The sequence below is a fragment of the Bombus terrestris genome, chromosome 7 (genome assembly GCF_910591885.1).
Source record: "Bombus terrestris chromosome 7, iyBomTerr1.2, whole genome shotgun sequence".
NCBI classification, from domain to species: domain Eukaryota; kingdom Metazoa; phylum Arthropoda; class Insecta; order Hymenoptera; family Apidae; genus Bombus; species Bombus terrestris.
Window position 1 is genome coordinate 7,332,533 of NC_063275.1, and position 16,316 is coordinate 7,348,848.

The 16,316-nt window shown below is 32.3% G+C and overlaps 1 protein-coding gene across 3 annotated transcripts in view; it reads right to left on the minus strand.

The window, feature by feature from the left end:
* Positions 1–1,172: 1,172 nt before the first annotated feature.
* LOC100643020 (putative aminopeptidase-2) overlaps positions 1,173–16,316 on the minus strand; it is a 66,380-nt gene continuing 51,236 nt past the window's right edge. For all 3 annotated transcript variants that reach the window (XM_048407876.1, XM_048407877.1, XM_048407875.1), the window contains 5 exons: positions 12,540–13,183; positions 11,276–11,443; positions 9,644–9,796; positions 9,481–9,559; positions 1,173–1,595 (listed from right to left, as the gene is read on the minus strand). In XM_048407876.1, coding sequence (XP_048263833.1) covers positions 1,350–1,595; positions 9,481–9,559; positions 9,644–9,796; positions 11,276–11,443; positions 12,540–13,183 — 1,290 coding nt within the window. In that variant the 3' untranslated portion in view covers positions 1,173–1,349. The remainder of the gene's footprint in view (positions 1,596–9,480; positions 9,560–9,643; positions 9,797–11,275; positions 11,444–12,539; positions 13,184–16,316) is intronic.

Here is a 16,316-nt window from a genome sequence, read left to right on the forward strand (position 1 = left end):
GTGGTAGTGGTTGCTTAGTGTCGAATCTTGTTATATTGTTTATTGTTCTAGTTTGATGTCCAATTTTAGCTAACTCATCGCTTAGTTTATGTACGTTGGTTTTAGGATGCAATCCTCTTATGACAATTTTATAGCTCCTTTCAGTTTTAAGCTGATAAGTGTGGTAGATGGCATTTTTTTCTTTTAATGCTTTTATAACTTTCCTAAATGATTCTGGTGTGTTTGTTTGAATTTTTACTTGATCCAATTTTGTTTGCTTTATTGTGTAATTGTTTTTCTCTTCTAGATTATTTAGTAGATCAATGAGCGGGTCTATTATTTGGGCCTCGACAAAGATTGGTGGTGGTTTTGTAATATGGTTTGTTTGGGTAATGGTTTTACTTACGGGGTCAGAGTCTATTTCTTCAGTTAGTGAGTTGAAGGAGTTACTTAGTGGTAATTCTTGCAGCCATCGCTGCTTTTCTGTGCCTGGGTTTCCTATGGCACTTGTGTCTGTGGTTGTTTTACGTTTTTTGCTAGCCTTCACTGGCTTCCAGCTTTCATCCTGGTAGTATCCTTCATGTTCTGAATTGCTATCTTCCTGTCCCCGATGCTCTTTTGTTTCTTCTGTCTCCATGTTGGTTTGTTTGGTTTTTATATAATATGTTTCTCCTTTTGTTGCTATGTTTATAGTTGGTATCTGCATTGTTATTTTATTTCCTCCTCACTATCACTTTGCAGCACTATTACTTTGGAGCACTTTTTCACTATTCACTTATACCTGGAGAGGACGACCGTCTAGACACGTCCGTCCTCCTCGGCTGTCCGAGCAGGAGTGAAGAAGTACCGGTGAAACATTTTTTCAAAGTCGCTTATTTTGTTCTAAATATCACTCGGAATCAGGTCCCACAAAAACATTTGTGCTATCAATTTGTTCCTGAAAAAATGTTAATTCTATTCAACTATCATTAATTAATGCTATCTAAGACGCAGCTACGTGCTACGTACGGTCGAGGAGATTTCACCACGTTTTCGCTTAAAAGTTATATCTTATGTTTCTGTTCGAGTTATACGTTAGTATAGTTCATAATCGTTATTGTTTGTTTAAATTATGGTTATTTACTTTATCCTGTGTTCTACAGTATGAAGAGTGAAAATTAGGATTCAGGTGAAAATAAAAAATCATTGTTATATTTATAAAATAATGTACATAATTTTATTTTAAAATAGCACCATTAATACTAATTGTTTAAATTTCACAATATATTTAAAACATAGTTTATAAATTGTTTAATATGCATATATATTAATATGTATTCGAAGAACGTATGATATATATCTTTATTAATATAAACGTATGTATGTAATATCTATAGACTCATTATGTAAGCGATTAACGAAAATACTGTCATAGAAATTATACTTAAGTTGTTCGCAACAACTGTAGTAGCTGGATTTTTATCTTGCATAATATGAATCATTTCGTGCAACCAATCATTAATCACACTGGAATGATTTCGATACCATTGTAGGTTGCTTGAAGCAGATGTATTCGCAGCTTTGATGCTTGCTACTATGTTTGTGATGTTGCCCACTTTGTTACTTAACTCGTTCAGCTGCAATATTTGTTGAAACAATAATTATATTCATATATTGTTGAAATTTTGTTGGTAAATCAAATAAAAATGAATAAATAAAGACATTAATATATACTGTTTCTCCTTTGATCCAATTTTATTACTATGTCATGAGTTGAAAATTATAATGTTGTAAGTCAAGTTTTTGAAAATTTGCGTTTAGTCGCGTATTTTAATGCTTACAAGCATTATCCCTTTAGTTTTATACCTATATGTACAAATTTTTTATAAATATATTATTTGTATTGTACGAAACATTTCGAAATTTCATTAGCACTTTAATGAGAGGCAGCATTATCTTAATTATATTGGTAAAATAATGAATCTGAAAATATATACAGGCTATTCGGCTACGAGTATAACAAAATTTAAAGGGTGATTCTCAAAGCTAAAATAAGATGAAAATTAAGAATTGCGTTTTCGGTTTTATTTTTTAATTATTGGCAATTGAAAATCACAAACGAAAGGAAATGAGCCTAAGAATCGGGGTGCACAGGGAACTTCAAATCGAACGATACATGGGCAGTAGCTTACCTTGTTCAAGTTATACAAATGTGTGTGGTTCATTCATGACAGCGTTCGACCACATTTAGTGGCACTTCAAGAATACTTATGCGAGAACAAGAATTTTTTGATTTTTCTGTAGACATCCGCGGACCGGACAATTGCGCTGCACGTATGAAATTTGTATGATTATTGTTTCTGTATATTAGTATTTATTAATTATTTATGTCGGAAGAAATAATTTAATCTATGATTTTTCACACAAGACGTCGCACAAGTTACTTTACGTCTTCAAACATCATATTCTTCTTCTTTACGACTTCTTCGAGGTAAGCTGTTGGCCATGTATCTTTAGATTTGAGAATCCCTGTGCATTCCGCTGCGTAGGCTGACCTACTGTTGCTTGTGTAAGGACGTTTGCCCGCGAACAAAGCTATTTCGACTAATTGTTAATTGTTAATAATTAAAAAAACAAAGCCGAAAACACAATTCTTTTATTCTTAATTTACTTTTTATTTTAACTTCCAGAATCACCCTTTAAATTTGTCTACACCTGTAGCCAAATGCTTTGTATAGTGGTTACAACATATTTAATAATAATAAGCCTCGCAAAGACCAACAAGATATTTAAATAATTAATTATATTAATAAGCAATAATATCAAGTATTAGTATAATAGTAAGTATTAATAGTAATAGAAAAAAAATTTGCATACACACATACAAAAAACCTTACTTAATAAAGTCCAATAATTCTTTCTATAAAACAGAAAAGATAATTTTTATTTTTTATATTAATTTTTTATTAAATGTATATTTGCAATAAATGTGTTGTAATCTCTATGTGCGGTTCTTTTTTATTAGGTCTATATTCTACCAGTATAATAATTATGATCTTCGCGTTTCACAATGTATAGTACTTATAAAATTTAGAAAAGTTTCATACGATGCACATAATACATGTAACCATAAAAATGTTCTGTGCTATTTATTCGAATACCTACAGTATGTGTTCTTTCAATGTTAAATACTTTGAGTCAATGTAATGTTTTTATAGTAATAAATTTGTATCACTATTTTATAAAAAATAAGTTAGACCACAATGAGTTTCAATTAACTGTATGTTAACAAATAATTTACAAATTGACAAAAATCTATTTCTGTAAAACTTGTATTTATGTTGCATTTTTAAATTATTATGTAAGCTTTTTCGCAATTTTATGGCTTCTAATTTGCATTCTATATGTAATAAAGAGCGAAAAGTCTAAAAAATCGTTAACATTGAAATATTAGAAAAAATTTGATTTTAAAAGTGAACTTTTTCACGATAAAAGTGTCATTATTCTATCTAATAAATTATTGTTACTTAACAAAAAGAATGTTATAATTCAGAAATTGTATTAGCTCTTTTTCCTATAATAAATAGTATTAATATATATCTATGTTGAATATATAGTAAATTTGTATTGTACGTGTGAGAGTGAGGGACCGTAGAGCAAAAACTTCACCCAAGTATGTATCCTCTCCCTAGTATGTGTATAAGTATCGCATGATAACCTAGGCCTCCGTTGAGAAAAAAGAACTATGTGCAGTGTGAAATGGAAAAAATGATAAGTGAGCAAAATGCAGTACTCAGACAACAAACGCAACAAATTACAGTCATGCTACAATTACCTACAAACATGTTCAGCAAAAAATAGAAATGGACACGTTAAAAATAGCAGCTTGGAACTCCAATGGCCTACAACAACGGGTCATAGAAACTAAAACGTCTCTGTATAACAATAATATTGACATATTACTTGTTTCAGAAACACATTTCATACCAAAAGACTACATGAAAATACCATATTACACCATCTATGATACCAAACAGCCCTCAGGAAAAGCACACGAAGGGGCCGCAGTGATAGTAAGAAACGATATCAAACACAACTTATATAATCAAATTAGTCAGAAACACGTTCAAGCAACCACAGATACAATACAAACTAACAGCAATTACATCCAGATGTCAGCTGTATATGCACTGTATATGCGACACAAAATGACATCACAAAAATGGGAACAGTATTTTTAATCCTTAGATGACAAACACATCGCAGCGGGAGACTTTAATGCAAAGCACACACTATGGAGCTCAAGAATTAACACACATAGGTAGACCACAAGAAAAATATAATAGAACAAGCAATCTCAACATATTATCTATATGAAAACCAACATACTGGTCAACGACAGATCGAAACAAAATTCCTGACTTGCTTGATTTTGCAGTTATAAAAGGACTAAACACAAACAAATTAAAAATAACACCCTGTAGAGGTGTGTATGGCGTTATGTTGTCGTCGGTGATAGTAATAGTTGTCGGCTGTAGATGTCGCTGCTGGGGCACTGCTAATTATTCTATTATTTTGATGCGTGGTAGAAAAATAAGATCACGGGTGCCGGGATCGAACCCGGGTCCCGAACGTTCGAAACCTAGAGCGCTAACCACTTCGCTACCGTGTTCGTTGCTTGGTTAGTGTTGTGTAGCGGTATTTGTTGTCGAGTGCCGCTACAACCCAGTCTTGAGTTTAGCTCCGATAATAATACACATACACCGATAATAATAGAATACACAAGCAAATACTTTGCAGCAAATACGATACTTTATAGCAAATCAGAATCACTTTGCAATAAAAGCACCGAATCGCAAACATTTAAAGAACTAATCGAGAACAAAATCAACTGCAAGAAATTATACAAGAAGCAGCATGGACAACCACTACACCTGAACCGTAGTCGTAGAAGTAGTGAGTAACGAATACGTGAAACGGGATATTATATTCGATTTCGTGTGAGTGCAAACGATTTTGTATTAATCATACTGTTTCCTACAAACTAATAATATAACATTCCTACAAATTGGGAACTCGTCCGTGCCAATATAATTTTTTTTTTTTATTGTTTTTGATCGGAAAGCGGTGTGATAAAAGACAATATCGTTAGCCGTTGAGAATAATATCGTGTGTATAGAAGTGATATTATTGAAGAAACTAAGATGGCAAATTGTGAAGGGGAACAATTTTCAAGTGAGGAAAATTTAACTCTGGAAGAATTAAGAAACAAGTTTGCACAGATGAATCTACCAATATCTGGTGCAAGGTCAGTGTTGGTTGCTAAGCTAAATCGAGCGTGTAGTGCTAGCAACCAAATCTCAAAGAGCCAGCAAACGGTGAAAGATCCACGGAGAAGCGAGGTTCGGGGACCATATCAAAAACTAAGCGTGATCGAGATGAAGGCGAAAATCTCGAGAGGCTTAGGACAAAGGAATTAAGAGAACGTCTTGCTAGTATGGGGCTAGAGACGAGAGGAAGGAAAGCTGAATTACGTGAAAGACTACAAGCGGCGTTGGAAGAAGAAGATGCGTCGTCGAAAGAAGAAAGTGACTACGAAAGTGAAACGGAAGACGATGAAGAAGACGAAAGAGAACGCAGAAGGAACGCGCGAGATGTACATAAAAATTGTGACAAATGCCGTAGAAAAACACGTAGGCGTACAACATTAAGTTTTCAAAATGTCCAAGACGCCTTAGATGTTTTTACGGGTGAAAACAATGAAAATATCAATCAATGGTTCAAGACGTTTGGAGAAACTGCAAACATGTATATGTGGACAGAGGAACAGAAAGTAATTTATACAAAAAAGCTGATAAAAGGATCAGCAAAAATATTTGTCAATTATGAGTGCCATGCTAGAACTTGGCGTGAATCAAAAAGAGGACTAATAATGGAATTTTCCAAAAAATTTAATACTTGGCAAATACACCGTAGACTTCAAGAAACAAAAAAAAAAAGAGATGACGAAGGATATACAGCGTACATGTACCGAATGCTTGGAATGTCACATGGATATGGAAGAAGCAGCAAAAATGAGGTACATCGTAGACGGAATAAGAGACAAAGAAGTCAATACAGCAATACTATACGGGGTTAAATCAATGAAAGAACTGAAGGAAAATCTAATCATCTATGAGGAACAAAAATCCCACATAACAGAGTCAACTGTGAAACCGGTCAGAGCTAAGAACAACAGGAAATACAGGCAGTCTGGAGGTGTAGTGAAGTATAAAAGGTGTCATAATTGCGGTCATAGAGAACATGTGAGTGCAGATTGTCCGAACAAATCGAGAGGCCTTAAATGTTTTAAATGCAGAGAATTCTACATTTAACTAAAAAACAAAACGCGTTGTGATAGGTTGTGGAATGAAAATAAAAGAGAGTTCAAGCAAATAAAGATTATGCATATGAATGTTGTAGCAAAAATAGACACAGGAAGTGATCTTAATTTAGTACGAATGAATTTGTATTCGCGTTTAGGAGCACCTCAACTTGAGAAAAAAATAATCAAATTCGATAGTATAGGCGCCATTGAAGTACAAATTATGAGACGATTCAAAACGGATATAATAATTGACGGTTTAAATGCAACGTTAGACTTTGACGTAGTTCCCGATAACTTCTTGGGACACGATGTACTATTAGGTATTGAATTAACTGAACAAGTGGAAGTAAGAGTGAAACATAAACATGTAAAGTTCAAACAAATTAAAGAAAAACTATGTGAAAACCAGTGTGCTGCTGAAGATAGTGACGTGGTCGATAGTCACGTGGACGCTGATTGATCGAGTACGCAAAGCCCAAGAGGAGGATCAAGAGACGAAAAAAGAATAGTCGAGGCAGTACGTGATAAGATGAAAAATAAATTTACGTTAATAAAAAATAGAGTATTCTATCGCGAGACTGATAGCGATTAGACAATAGTTGTGCCGAAATCGATGCAGTGGGACATTATCAAACTAGCACATGAACAAGGACATTTTGGCAGTGCTAAAACGATGATAATGCTCAAAAGAGATTATTGGTTCCCCAACATGGAAGACAAAGTAAAGAAAGTAATTAACAACTGTATACGGTGCATGTTGGCAGAAAAGAAGAAAGGGAAAGGTGAAAGAGTGTTATATCCCATAGAAAAAAGAGCTGTCCCATTAGATACATATCATATCGATCACTTAGGACCGATGCCGTCAACGAAAAAATCCTATAACTATATTTTTATAATTGTCGATGTGTTCACCAAGTTTACTTGGTTATATCCAACCAAAACTACTACGACAAAGGAGTTGGTAGGTAAACTTAAGTTGCAGACATTAACTTTTGGAAATCCGACCGCGGTTCAACGTTCACTTCGAACATATTTAAAGAGTATTGCCAAGAAGAAAAAATTGAACACATACTAATTACTACGGGTATACCACGCAGAAATAGTCAGGTGGAAAGAATAAACGAAATAATCATACCTGTTCTAACGAAACTCTCTTTAAGCAATCGAGCAGAATGGTGGAAATACGTGGGAAGAGTGCAACAAATTATAAATGTAAGCCACAACTGAAGTATTAAGAAGACATCACTTGAACTATTAATCGGAAACAAATAAGACTTAAAACAGACCAAGAATTAAAACAACTGATAGACGAAGAAATGGTGAATATTTTTTAAGAAGATCGCACGAACATGAGATTAGAGGCGGAGGAAAATATTGCAAAAATCTAAGAAGAAAACAAAAGAACATACAACAAACGTCGTAAAACTGCCACGAAATATAAAATTGGTGATTTAGTAGCAATAAAACGTACTTAGTTCGGAACAGGTACAAAGTTACTATCAAAGTTTTTGGGTCCATACAAAATAACATCGGTATAGGGCAAAGATCGTTACGAATTCATCAAAATGGGTAAGCAAGAAGGACCGCAGAAAACAAGTTTCGCAGCTGATCATATGAAGCTATGGGTTAAACCATTAGAATTTGACGAGGTTACTGAAGAAAATGACGATTTTGAGGACAACGAAAGATAATCGTCATCCATTGAGGTTGATAGTCGATGAAGAATAGCAAGAAATCAGGAGCACAAGTAAAATTAGTAATGATGGGCACATCTAAGGGCAGATGTGTTCATCAGAATGGCCGAGTTCTGGGATAGTGTGACATCAGGGAAGAACGTGGCGTGAGGGGTGATTGTTTATTAGCGTTGTCAAGATATGTTAATGTTGTCAAAGAATGTTGTGAGCGTTACCAAGGGATGTTAGAGAAAACGTGCGCGTAGAAAACGCTGTAACGAGAGTTGAGAGAGTCAGAGTTGAATTTATAATTTTCGAATGAAGATCCTTGTGTTGTAGTGTCGTAAAAGTAGTGAGTAACGAATACGTGTAACGGGATATTATATTCGATTTCATGTGAGTGCAAACGATTTTGTATCAATCATACTGTTTCCTACAAACTAATAATATAACATTCCTACATATATGACCCCATAAAACCAATAATAGAGAAAGAAAAGTTAATACCAGATCATCAATTCAGATTCAGAAACAAACACTCCACGATAGAGCAAATGCACAGGCTTATAAACGAAATAATACCAGCACTAGAAAACAAACAATACTGCATAGCCCTCTTTATGGACATAGAGAAAGCATTTGACAAAATAAACCACGAAAGCGTACTACAAACAATCAGGAAACAAATCCCAACAACAAATATACAATTCCCAGGAACAAATATACCAATTAATAAAATCTTACGTAAGCAGCAGAACCCTCGTAATAAAAATCAAGGACACAAACTCTGAAGTTAAAGACATCAAGGCAAGAGTTCCGCAGAGAAGCGTCTTAGGACCAATGCTACACACATTATACACGGCCAACATACCAACAACTATCAATAGCAAAATACTGACAACAAGGAGACAAATGCATTGGCTAGCAAGTCGAAAATCCAAATTAAGCATAGAAAATAAAAATATGCAAAATGATCATAAAACCAATCTGGATGCATGGAATACCACTACGAGTGATAGCAGCAATGAGCAACATAAACAAAATAGAGAGAATACAAGCTAAAATTCTTAGAACGATAGTAAACACCCCATAGTACGTTAGAAACGAGGATATACGGAGGGACCTGGGAATACCAACGGTCAAGGAAGGAATTAACAGAAATACGGAAAGATACAAAGAAAGAATAACAACACACCCAAACCGGCTAGCTGCGGAAACAATCAACACCTTAAACATGGAAAGAAGACCGAAAAGGAAACACCCAGCAGATCTCACAAAGGATATAATCTAGCAAACGCGAGGATGGTACCCCGGTGGGGGTAGTCACCCACATGATAATAAAGCAGCTAAAAAATTCTTCTAAATGTTCAAATTGGACAAATTGAGAATATAAATAAATAAATAAATAAATAAATGTACATTCTAGGAATTTTTGCACTTTTACGTCTGCTGTATGTTCATAATAAACGTTAATCAATATACCTTTGTAATTTGATCTTCCACTGAAATACGAGATGCCAGTTTAGAAATTAATTCTTCTACGCCATCCCAGTCCTCATAACTGAAAATAAAACAAGTATATAATATTCTCTTTTTCTACATTAATTAAATGCGTATTGTTTCGTGTAATTATTTATCAACTTACAAATTATATATATTTTCATAATTATTAACTAGGTAGTCTAACATCACATCCACTCCAAATTTTCCAGAATTGTAGACAGAAGCAAGTACGGTGCTAACATCTTGCTTTCGAATATTAGAGGTATAGTTATACGTCAATGCACGTTCAATATACCTGCAGCAAAATAAAAAGATTGCTAATTGTAATAAAAATTTCTATGTTTTAAAAATGTTTTAAAAATTTTTACTTATTGATAGCCAATATGAATAAAAAGTTCGGAAGATTGCAGAACAATCTAAATATCATTATCATTAGTAGGTATAATATTCTTAATGTTATATATAATATATAATAATATAATGTTCTTAATGTCAACAGTGACTCTTATTAATTCGAACAAGGAACAAATTATATTAATTTTAATTATTAATTTTGTAAAATATGAATTTTTAATCACACAAAAGCGTTTATTAAATAATTTACTAAATAACACAAATCTAGATGTTTTACAATTCGTATATTCATAAATTACACACATATTTATATTTTTAATACAAATTGTAAATCATAAATTATTTGATGAATAATAAAAATTAGATCAAGTACTTTGTTATTATACTACTAAAAATTATAAACCTTTTATACTCAAATCATATACTCGTATAATCATATACACTCAGATCATATACTGAAATCTGGCTTGTCACACCAGTTCAGAATTGTGTCTAGACATTTCATTACAGCCTTGTGTTCGATGACGTAGATGAATAGCCTGGATTTAATCATTTTATAAATACAGCATAAATAAAAAAGGCTAATAGTTCCTTACCTCATGTATCACTATCAACATTCACGTATATGATGACGTAAACAAATAGCCTCAAAACTCAACTGGAATTTAGCTATTTATTTCATATTTGTATGTTATATAAAACATTTTGAAATTGTATATTATATCTAACATTTCACACCATCTTAACCCTTTGATAGTGTGATAAATTGTGGAAATTTGAAAATGTGCGATTTAGAATGTAATTTCGTCAAGATATCCTACAATTCTGGTGTCAGCTACAAAAAATACTTAAAACTTTTTGTAGGTAATAAATATTAATAATCACGTTACATATCATAATGTCTATGATAACAAATTTAATATATTATATGCAATTTCAAATTCGTTCCAAATTCCATCAATACGATCATGACAGCAATCATGTCTACAGTAGTAATGAAATCTCAGAATGCTTCGTATAATATGGATAATATATTCATAAAAATTTTCCATAATACTTAAACTTTTATGAGTTGCTATATAAGCAATATTTGGGCATACTAGTTGTTATATGTTTGTATACTACCACTAACATAGACAACATTTTTACAATATTCTTCCAAATGCAAATAATATCGAAAGGCGAATGAACTTAGCACATTTTCTAATATATTCAGATAGCATAAATTATATCATTCTTTTCGTTAACTTACGATTTGTTTAAGAATCGTCAGATAAATTATTTTATAATCTTAATATGAGGGGCTTGTAGCTACTTTCCCATTGAATTATATGTATATGTATTATGATCTTTGCTGAATTAAGCTTTATGTAGTTTCTTTTTGTGTAATAATTGTTTCTATAGTATTCTTTAAACTTACGAGTTCAATACTTCTTTGTTCATGGAGCAACCTAGTGCCTCTAATATGATTTTCTTCTCCGAAGCAAAGTCTGTCTTCAAATATTGATCCCATAGGAATTCCCACTCTTCTAGAGATCCATTTCTTATGGCTGTACAATAAACAGCTGTCCTGGCATTTGGTGAAATTCTGAAAGTTATATCTCGAATGAAATAGGTTTCCCCATTTTTCTACCGATGTAATTAAATAGTTTCTATATATTAATTTATTTTATAATGTATGCATATCATAATGTATATTTTATAATCTATAACCTAGGTTATTTCATAATCTAGATTTATGGTGATGATATTTTATATCATTTTAATACGTCCAGAGGTCGATAAACAAATTTCATCAACACGAAATATTGTATAATCGCATATATAAAACAATATTTATCAAACAATGTACTGTATTCTATGAAATTTCTAGAAATTCTCTAGAAAGAGATTCAAATAAACATTAAAAAATAGTAGAAATAACTGCAGAATTTTACTACTTTTAAAATATTTCTTATAAGAATAATAAATAATTGTAGTCTATATTTAGTAAAGCTTCTCTTCAATATTATACATTGTTAATACATTGCTTTAATTTCCTAAGATATAGATATATATATATTTTTTAAATCTAATTTTATAATGTTATTGAAATATTAAAAGCTATTTGTTGCAATTTTTTATCAAATTTTACTAAATCTATTACAATGTCCAATTGAATTATTCATTCTAGAATTTAATTATTTGTATAAAAATTTAAAAGTAAATTGTCTTTTTAATTAGAAGTATAAGTATGGCTTCTGATTTGAACGCGTGTGATCAATACATGATCCTATTTTGTATTTCTATTATAATTTTCCAATGAAGCATTACATGGCCTACGCTTATATAAATACTTTTATTTGATTGTATCCATTTATACAGTATACATTTATACATGTACAAAGCTTGGCTGTAATCAATCAAATAAATCAATATATTATTTATATTTATTATATTTATTATAAAAAATATACTTATTTATTATATATAATATATAATATAATATATAATTATATATATAATAAATAAATAAGTATATTTTTTATAATAAATATAATAAATATAAATAAATCAATATATATATACATATAGTAATAAAATAATATTTCTTCTTTTATTTCTACATTTCGATTGTACGGATATTGTTGTCTCTCACTATATAATAAAATTAAAAATAATCTGTCAATAAGAATAAATCTTACGTATATGTATCATTCCAGCGCCACTTGGCGAACAGGCGGATAGACTTATCCACACACCCTGTATGATTCAGTTTGCACATCCAGGATAGGATCAAATCTTTGTTCAATTGATCCATGTGGAATTCTTCGTCATTATTGTCTTCGAAGTCGAGCTTTTCAAATCGGTTAGCTGCCAATAGCCTAATGTACTTTTTCAGCAAATTTTCTCCATCATTTCCTTGATATCGCTGCAGAAGAAAATTCATTCCAGTGAAAAATGCCTTCCAAGGTATGTAATCTTGTTCTTTTAGCAGATAGGTTGTCCCATTCAACGCGAGGCCATAGGTGATCCAATCAGCTCGTGCCAGATTCAAGAGATCATCGATAATTTGAGCTCGATTGGTCACATGTATCAGTGTATGATCAGCGCTCTTTAAGGCATTGATCAGACGATTCCATGATTTAGTATCATAATTCACTCGATAATAACCACTCTGCTGAATATTCAAAATAAACCATTCTTCCTGAGAATTGTATGGAATGGTTATTGGAGATCCTTGTAACCAAGTATCGGTCGTAGTAACCGAAAAATTCAGTTTAGAAGCGGTTGTCATCGTAATGGGTATCCAGAATTCCTCGAAAACTTCTGGTGTAAAGAAATTTTTCTGCAAAAATTATTTCCAAAAGGTGTTTGATCTTTGGTATCTACTAGCTACCCAGGAATTCATATGTAGTATATGAAAAAGATCATAACAAAAACGACCTTTATCCACGTTTGTCTTTCTCCAAGAAAGCGAAAAAATACTCCAGCGTCCTTTATTTTTGTGCGATGTACGCCAATTATTTTTAACAAAAAATATTTATCACATCGTGAATTACTATAAGTGTCACTATCGCTCAAAATTATGCCTTATTTTCATAATTCTAGCAGAATGTAATTTAATTAGAATATCATAAGTATAATTATTTTATTGATTTTAAATAGCTAATAGATATGGAATGAAATAATTTCATGTACAAGAGTGAAACACATTATGGCATAATTTTTCAACAAAATCTGTAAGAAAATATTCCAGCGGAACTATTTATCCTCAAACTGTTTATATATCATATTCTTTATGCTCAACAAGAAAATATCAAAAATGAAAAAATGATTCAAATAACTTTATTTAACCTAGAAGTTATAACTTTATAGAAAACTTAGCTACTTATCACGGCACTAATAACAATATACAATACAATACTATACTAATAACGATATGTAGTATCGTGGAAAGATTGTCTAAGAAATACTCGACGAAATATAAACAGTGTTGCGAGAAAGCGTAAGTGCCGACAGGCCGAAAGGGTTGGGATACTTCGATAAACCAAGCGGCCCATCAATATGTCCTCGGCCTTCATATAGTTACGCGGAAGAAGGCGTACGTGACCATTATCGCGGACGGTTACGGAATACGTACGTGGCGGGGGTATGAGAAGATGATAAAGGAACACTTGTTGCGAGGAGTTAGTTTCGAGTCGAGAGAAAGTTATGAGTTGTGAATTATTAATTTAGATGTCTTAGTTATATCACATTACTGCATTAAGCTCACGTTAAATAACCATTGTTGCCTGTTTAGTCCACTGTAAATAAATCCATCTATCAATAAATTTATCATATAGAGTAGAAATCACTGGAAATTTTAATTTCTAATATTTCTGATAATGATCCTATAAATATAGCAGTACTAATAATAATATATAGTTTGTTTTCAAATGTAAATCGCTCAAAAATTATTCATGACTGAATTTACATTCAATTACAAGGCAAGTTATTTATTGTTAGTATGTCTTAAACTTTATATTGATCGGAATATGCGACAAACGTAGATAAGATAAGGATTAATTGTATTATACAAACAATTAATGAAATTATAATGTTATATTCTATTATTACCTCAAAATGGGAAGTGAGCGTCAATTCAAGTGTGAGTGCATGAAGAATATTTAAGATATTATTAAATAGATTAAAAGTGAAGGACGTGAAAGCGAGAAAAAGGTTAAAGAGATAGAAATAAGAGATAGAAATGGCAGAAAGGGAAAAAGTGTAGGAGGAGGGTTAGGTGTGAAAAAGGTGAAGATACAGAGAAATGGCAGGAAGGAAAAGAACAAGGTTGGTAAAAAGAGATCAGATGATTGTAGGAAGAGAAAAGGAGGTCAATAAGAAGGGAACAATAAAGAGAAAAGTCTGATCAGAATAGGACAGAAAATAATGGTAGAAAAGAGGGGAATTGAGGAATATTTAACAAAGATAGACGGGCGAAGGGAGAGAGGAGAGGAAATATAAGATCAAAGAGAAAAAAGTGTAGGAGTAAAAGGAAAGGAATGTGAGAAGGGTGAAGGAAGAAAAGAAAAAGAGATCATGTTACTATTAGCGGAAATGAGAAAAGAGATGAGAAAGATGAGAGAAATGGAGAGAAAGTACAGAGAGGAAGTACAGAGAGCAAGTAAAAATAAAAGATATGGGGAGAGTGATAGAAATACAAAACAGTAGAGAAAAACAACATAATAAAGGAAATAAATATAGATGAAAGAGATAACAAAGAAATAAAAGAAGAAATAGGGAAATTTGTAGATAAGGATTTAAAGGTAGCTTGTAAATTAGAGCGGGCGAAAGCGATAGAAAAAGAGAAGATGATAATTGCGAGAGTAGAAAAAGAAAAGGAGCAGAAAAAGATGTTAACGAATAAGAAGTGCCAGTAGTGGAAATTTACTTAAGATTTGAAATGCCTTGATATTTATGAGAAGTTGTCTGATAAAGTACAACTCCGTTTGTATGAACTTGCTGGAAGACAAATTGATTTATATAACCAGGTCGTTCATATAATAGAAGCCCGCCTATGTCTCTCTGCCATTATTACAATAGGAGTTCATGTTTATATAAGAAGATTCCAAGAAAGACTTGATCTTAAATACATAATAATGTTGCAAACTTCAATAATTATTTACAGATGAATACTCTCCGCCGATTTTGATGTCCTTGAGATACGGGGATGATTCTAAACAACTTTCCTTATAACATACAGGATGTTCGGCTACAGGTGTAAAAAATTTAAGGGCTAATTTTTGAAGCTAAAATAAAAACCAAGAATACAAAAATTGCGTATCCGGCTTTTAGTTATTGGTAATTAAGAATCAGTCGAAATATCCCTGTGCGCTAGCAAATCTCCTTACGCGAATGAAAGTAGGTCAACCTGGCCAATCCGGTGCGCAGATATCCTTAAATCGAACGATACATAGGTAGTAGGATATCTCGTATAAATCGTAGGGAAGAAGATTGTTTTTGAATTCATACATCATCCGGTCCGTGGGTGTCATTGAAAATTCACACACGCCTTGCGAGTGTCGAGACTGTTCACAGAAAAGTCGTAACGGAAATGGCATTCTAGGCATTTTATATTACAGTAAATGTTCAATATAGCCTCTGTTTTCTTACCAACAAAGTACACAGTAAACACGATATATACAACACGCACTGTACACACTACACATACTTGTCACGACCGGCGCACTTCAAATCCAATGGACTGATGATAAAGATAAAAATGAGGTGGCACTCGACGACAATGTAATGTACGACAATGTTACAAAGAAAAAAGAAACAGATCCGATCGAAAGTCAAATTGTAAGAGCTTCAGTCTTGAAAAGTCACGGCTGGAGTTCAGAAGCAAATCGTGATTAGTGTAAACCAAGTGTTCAAAAATAAATTCTCTTTTTATTTTTTTATATTTTATTTTTCTTTTCATCGGAGATTTTCTT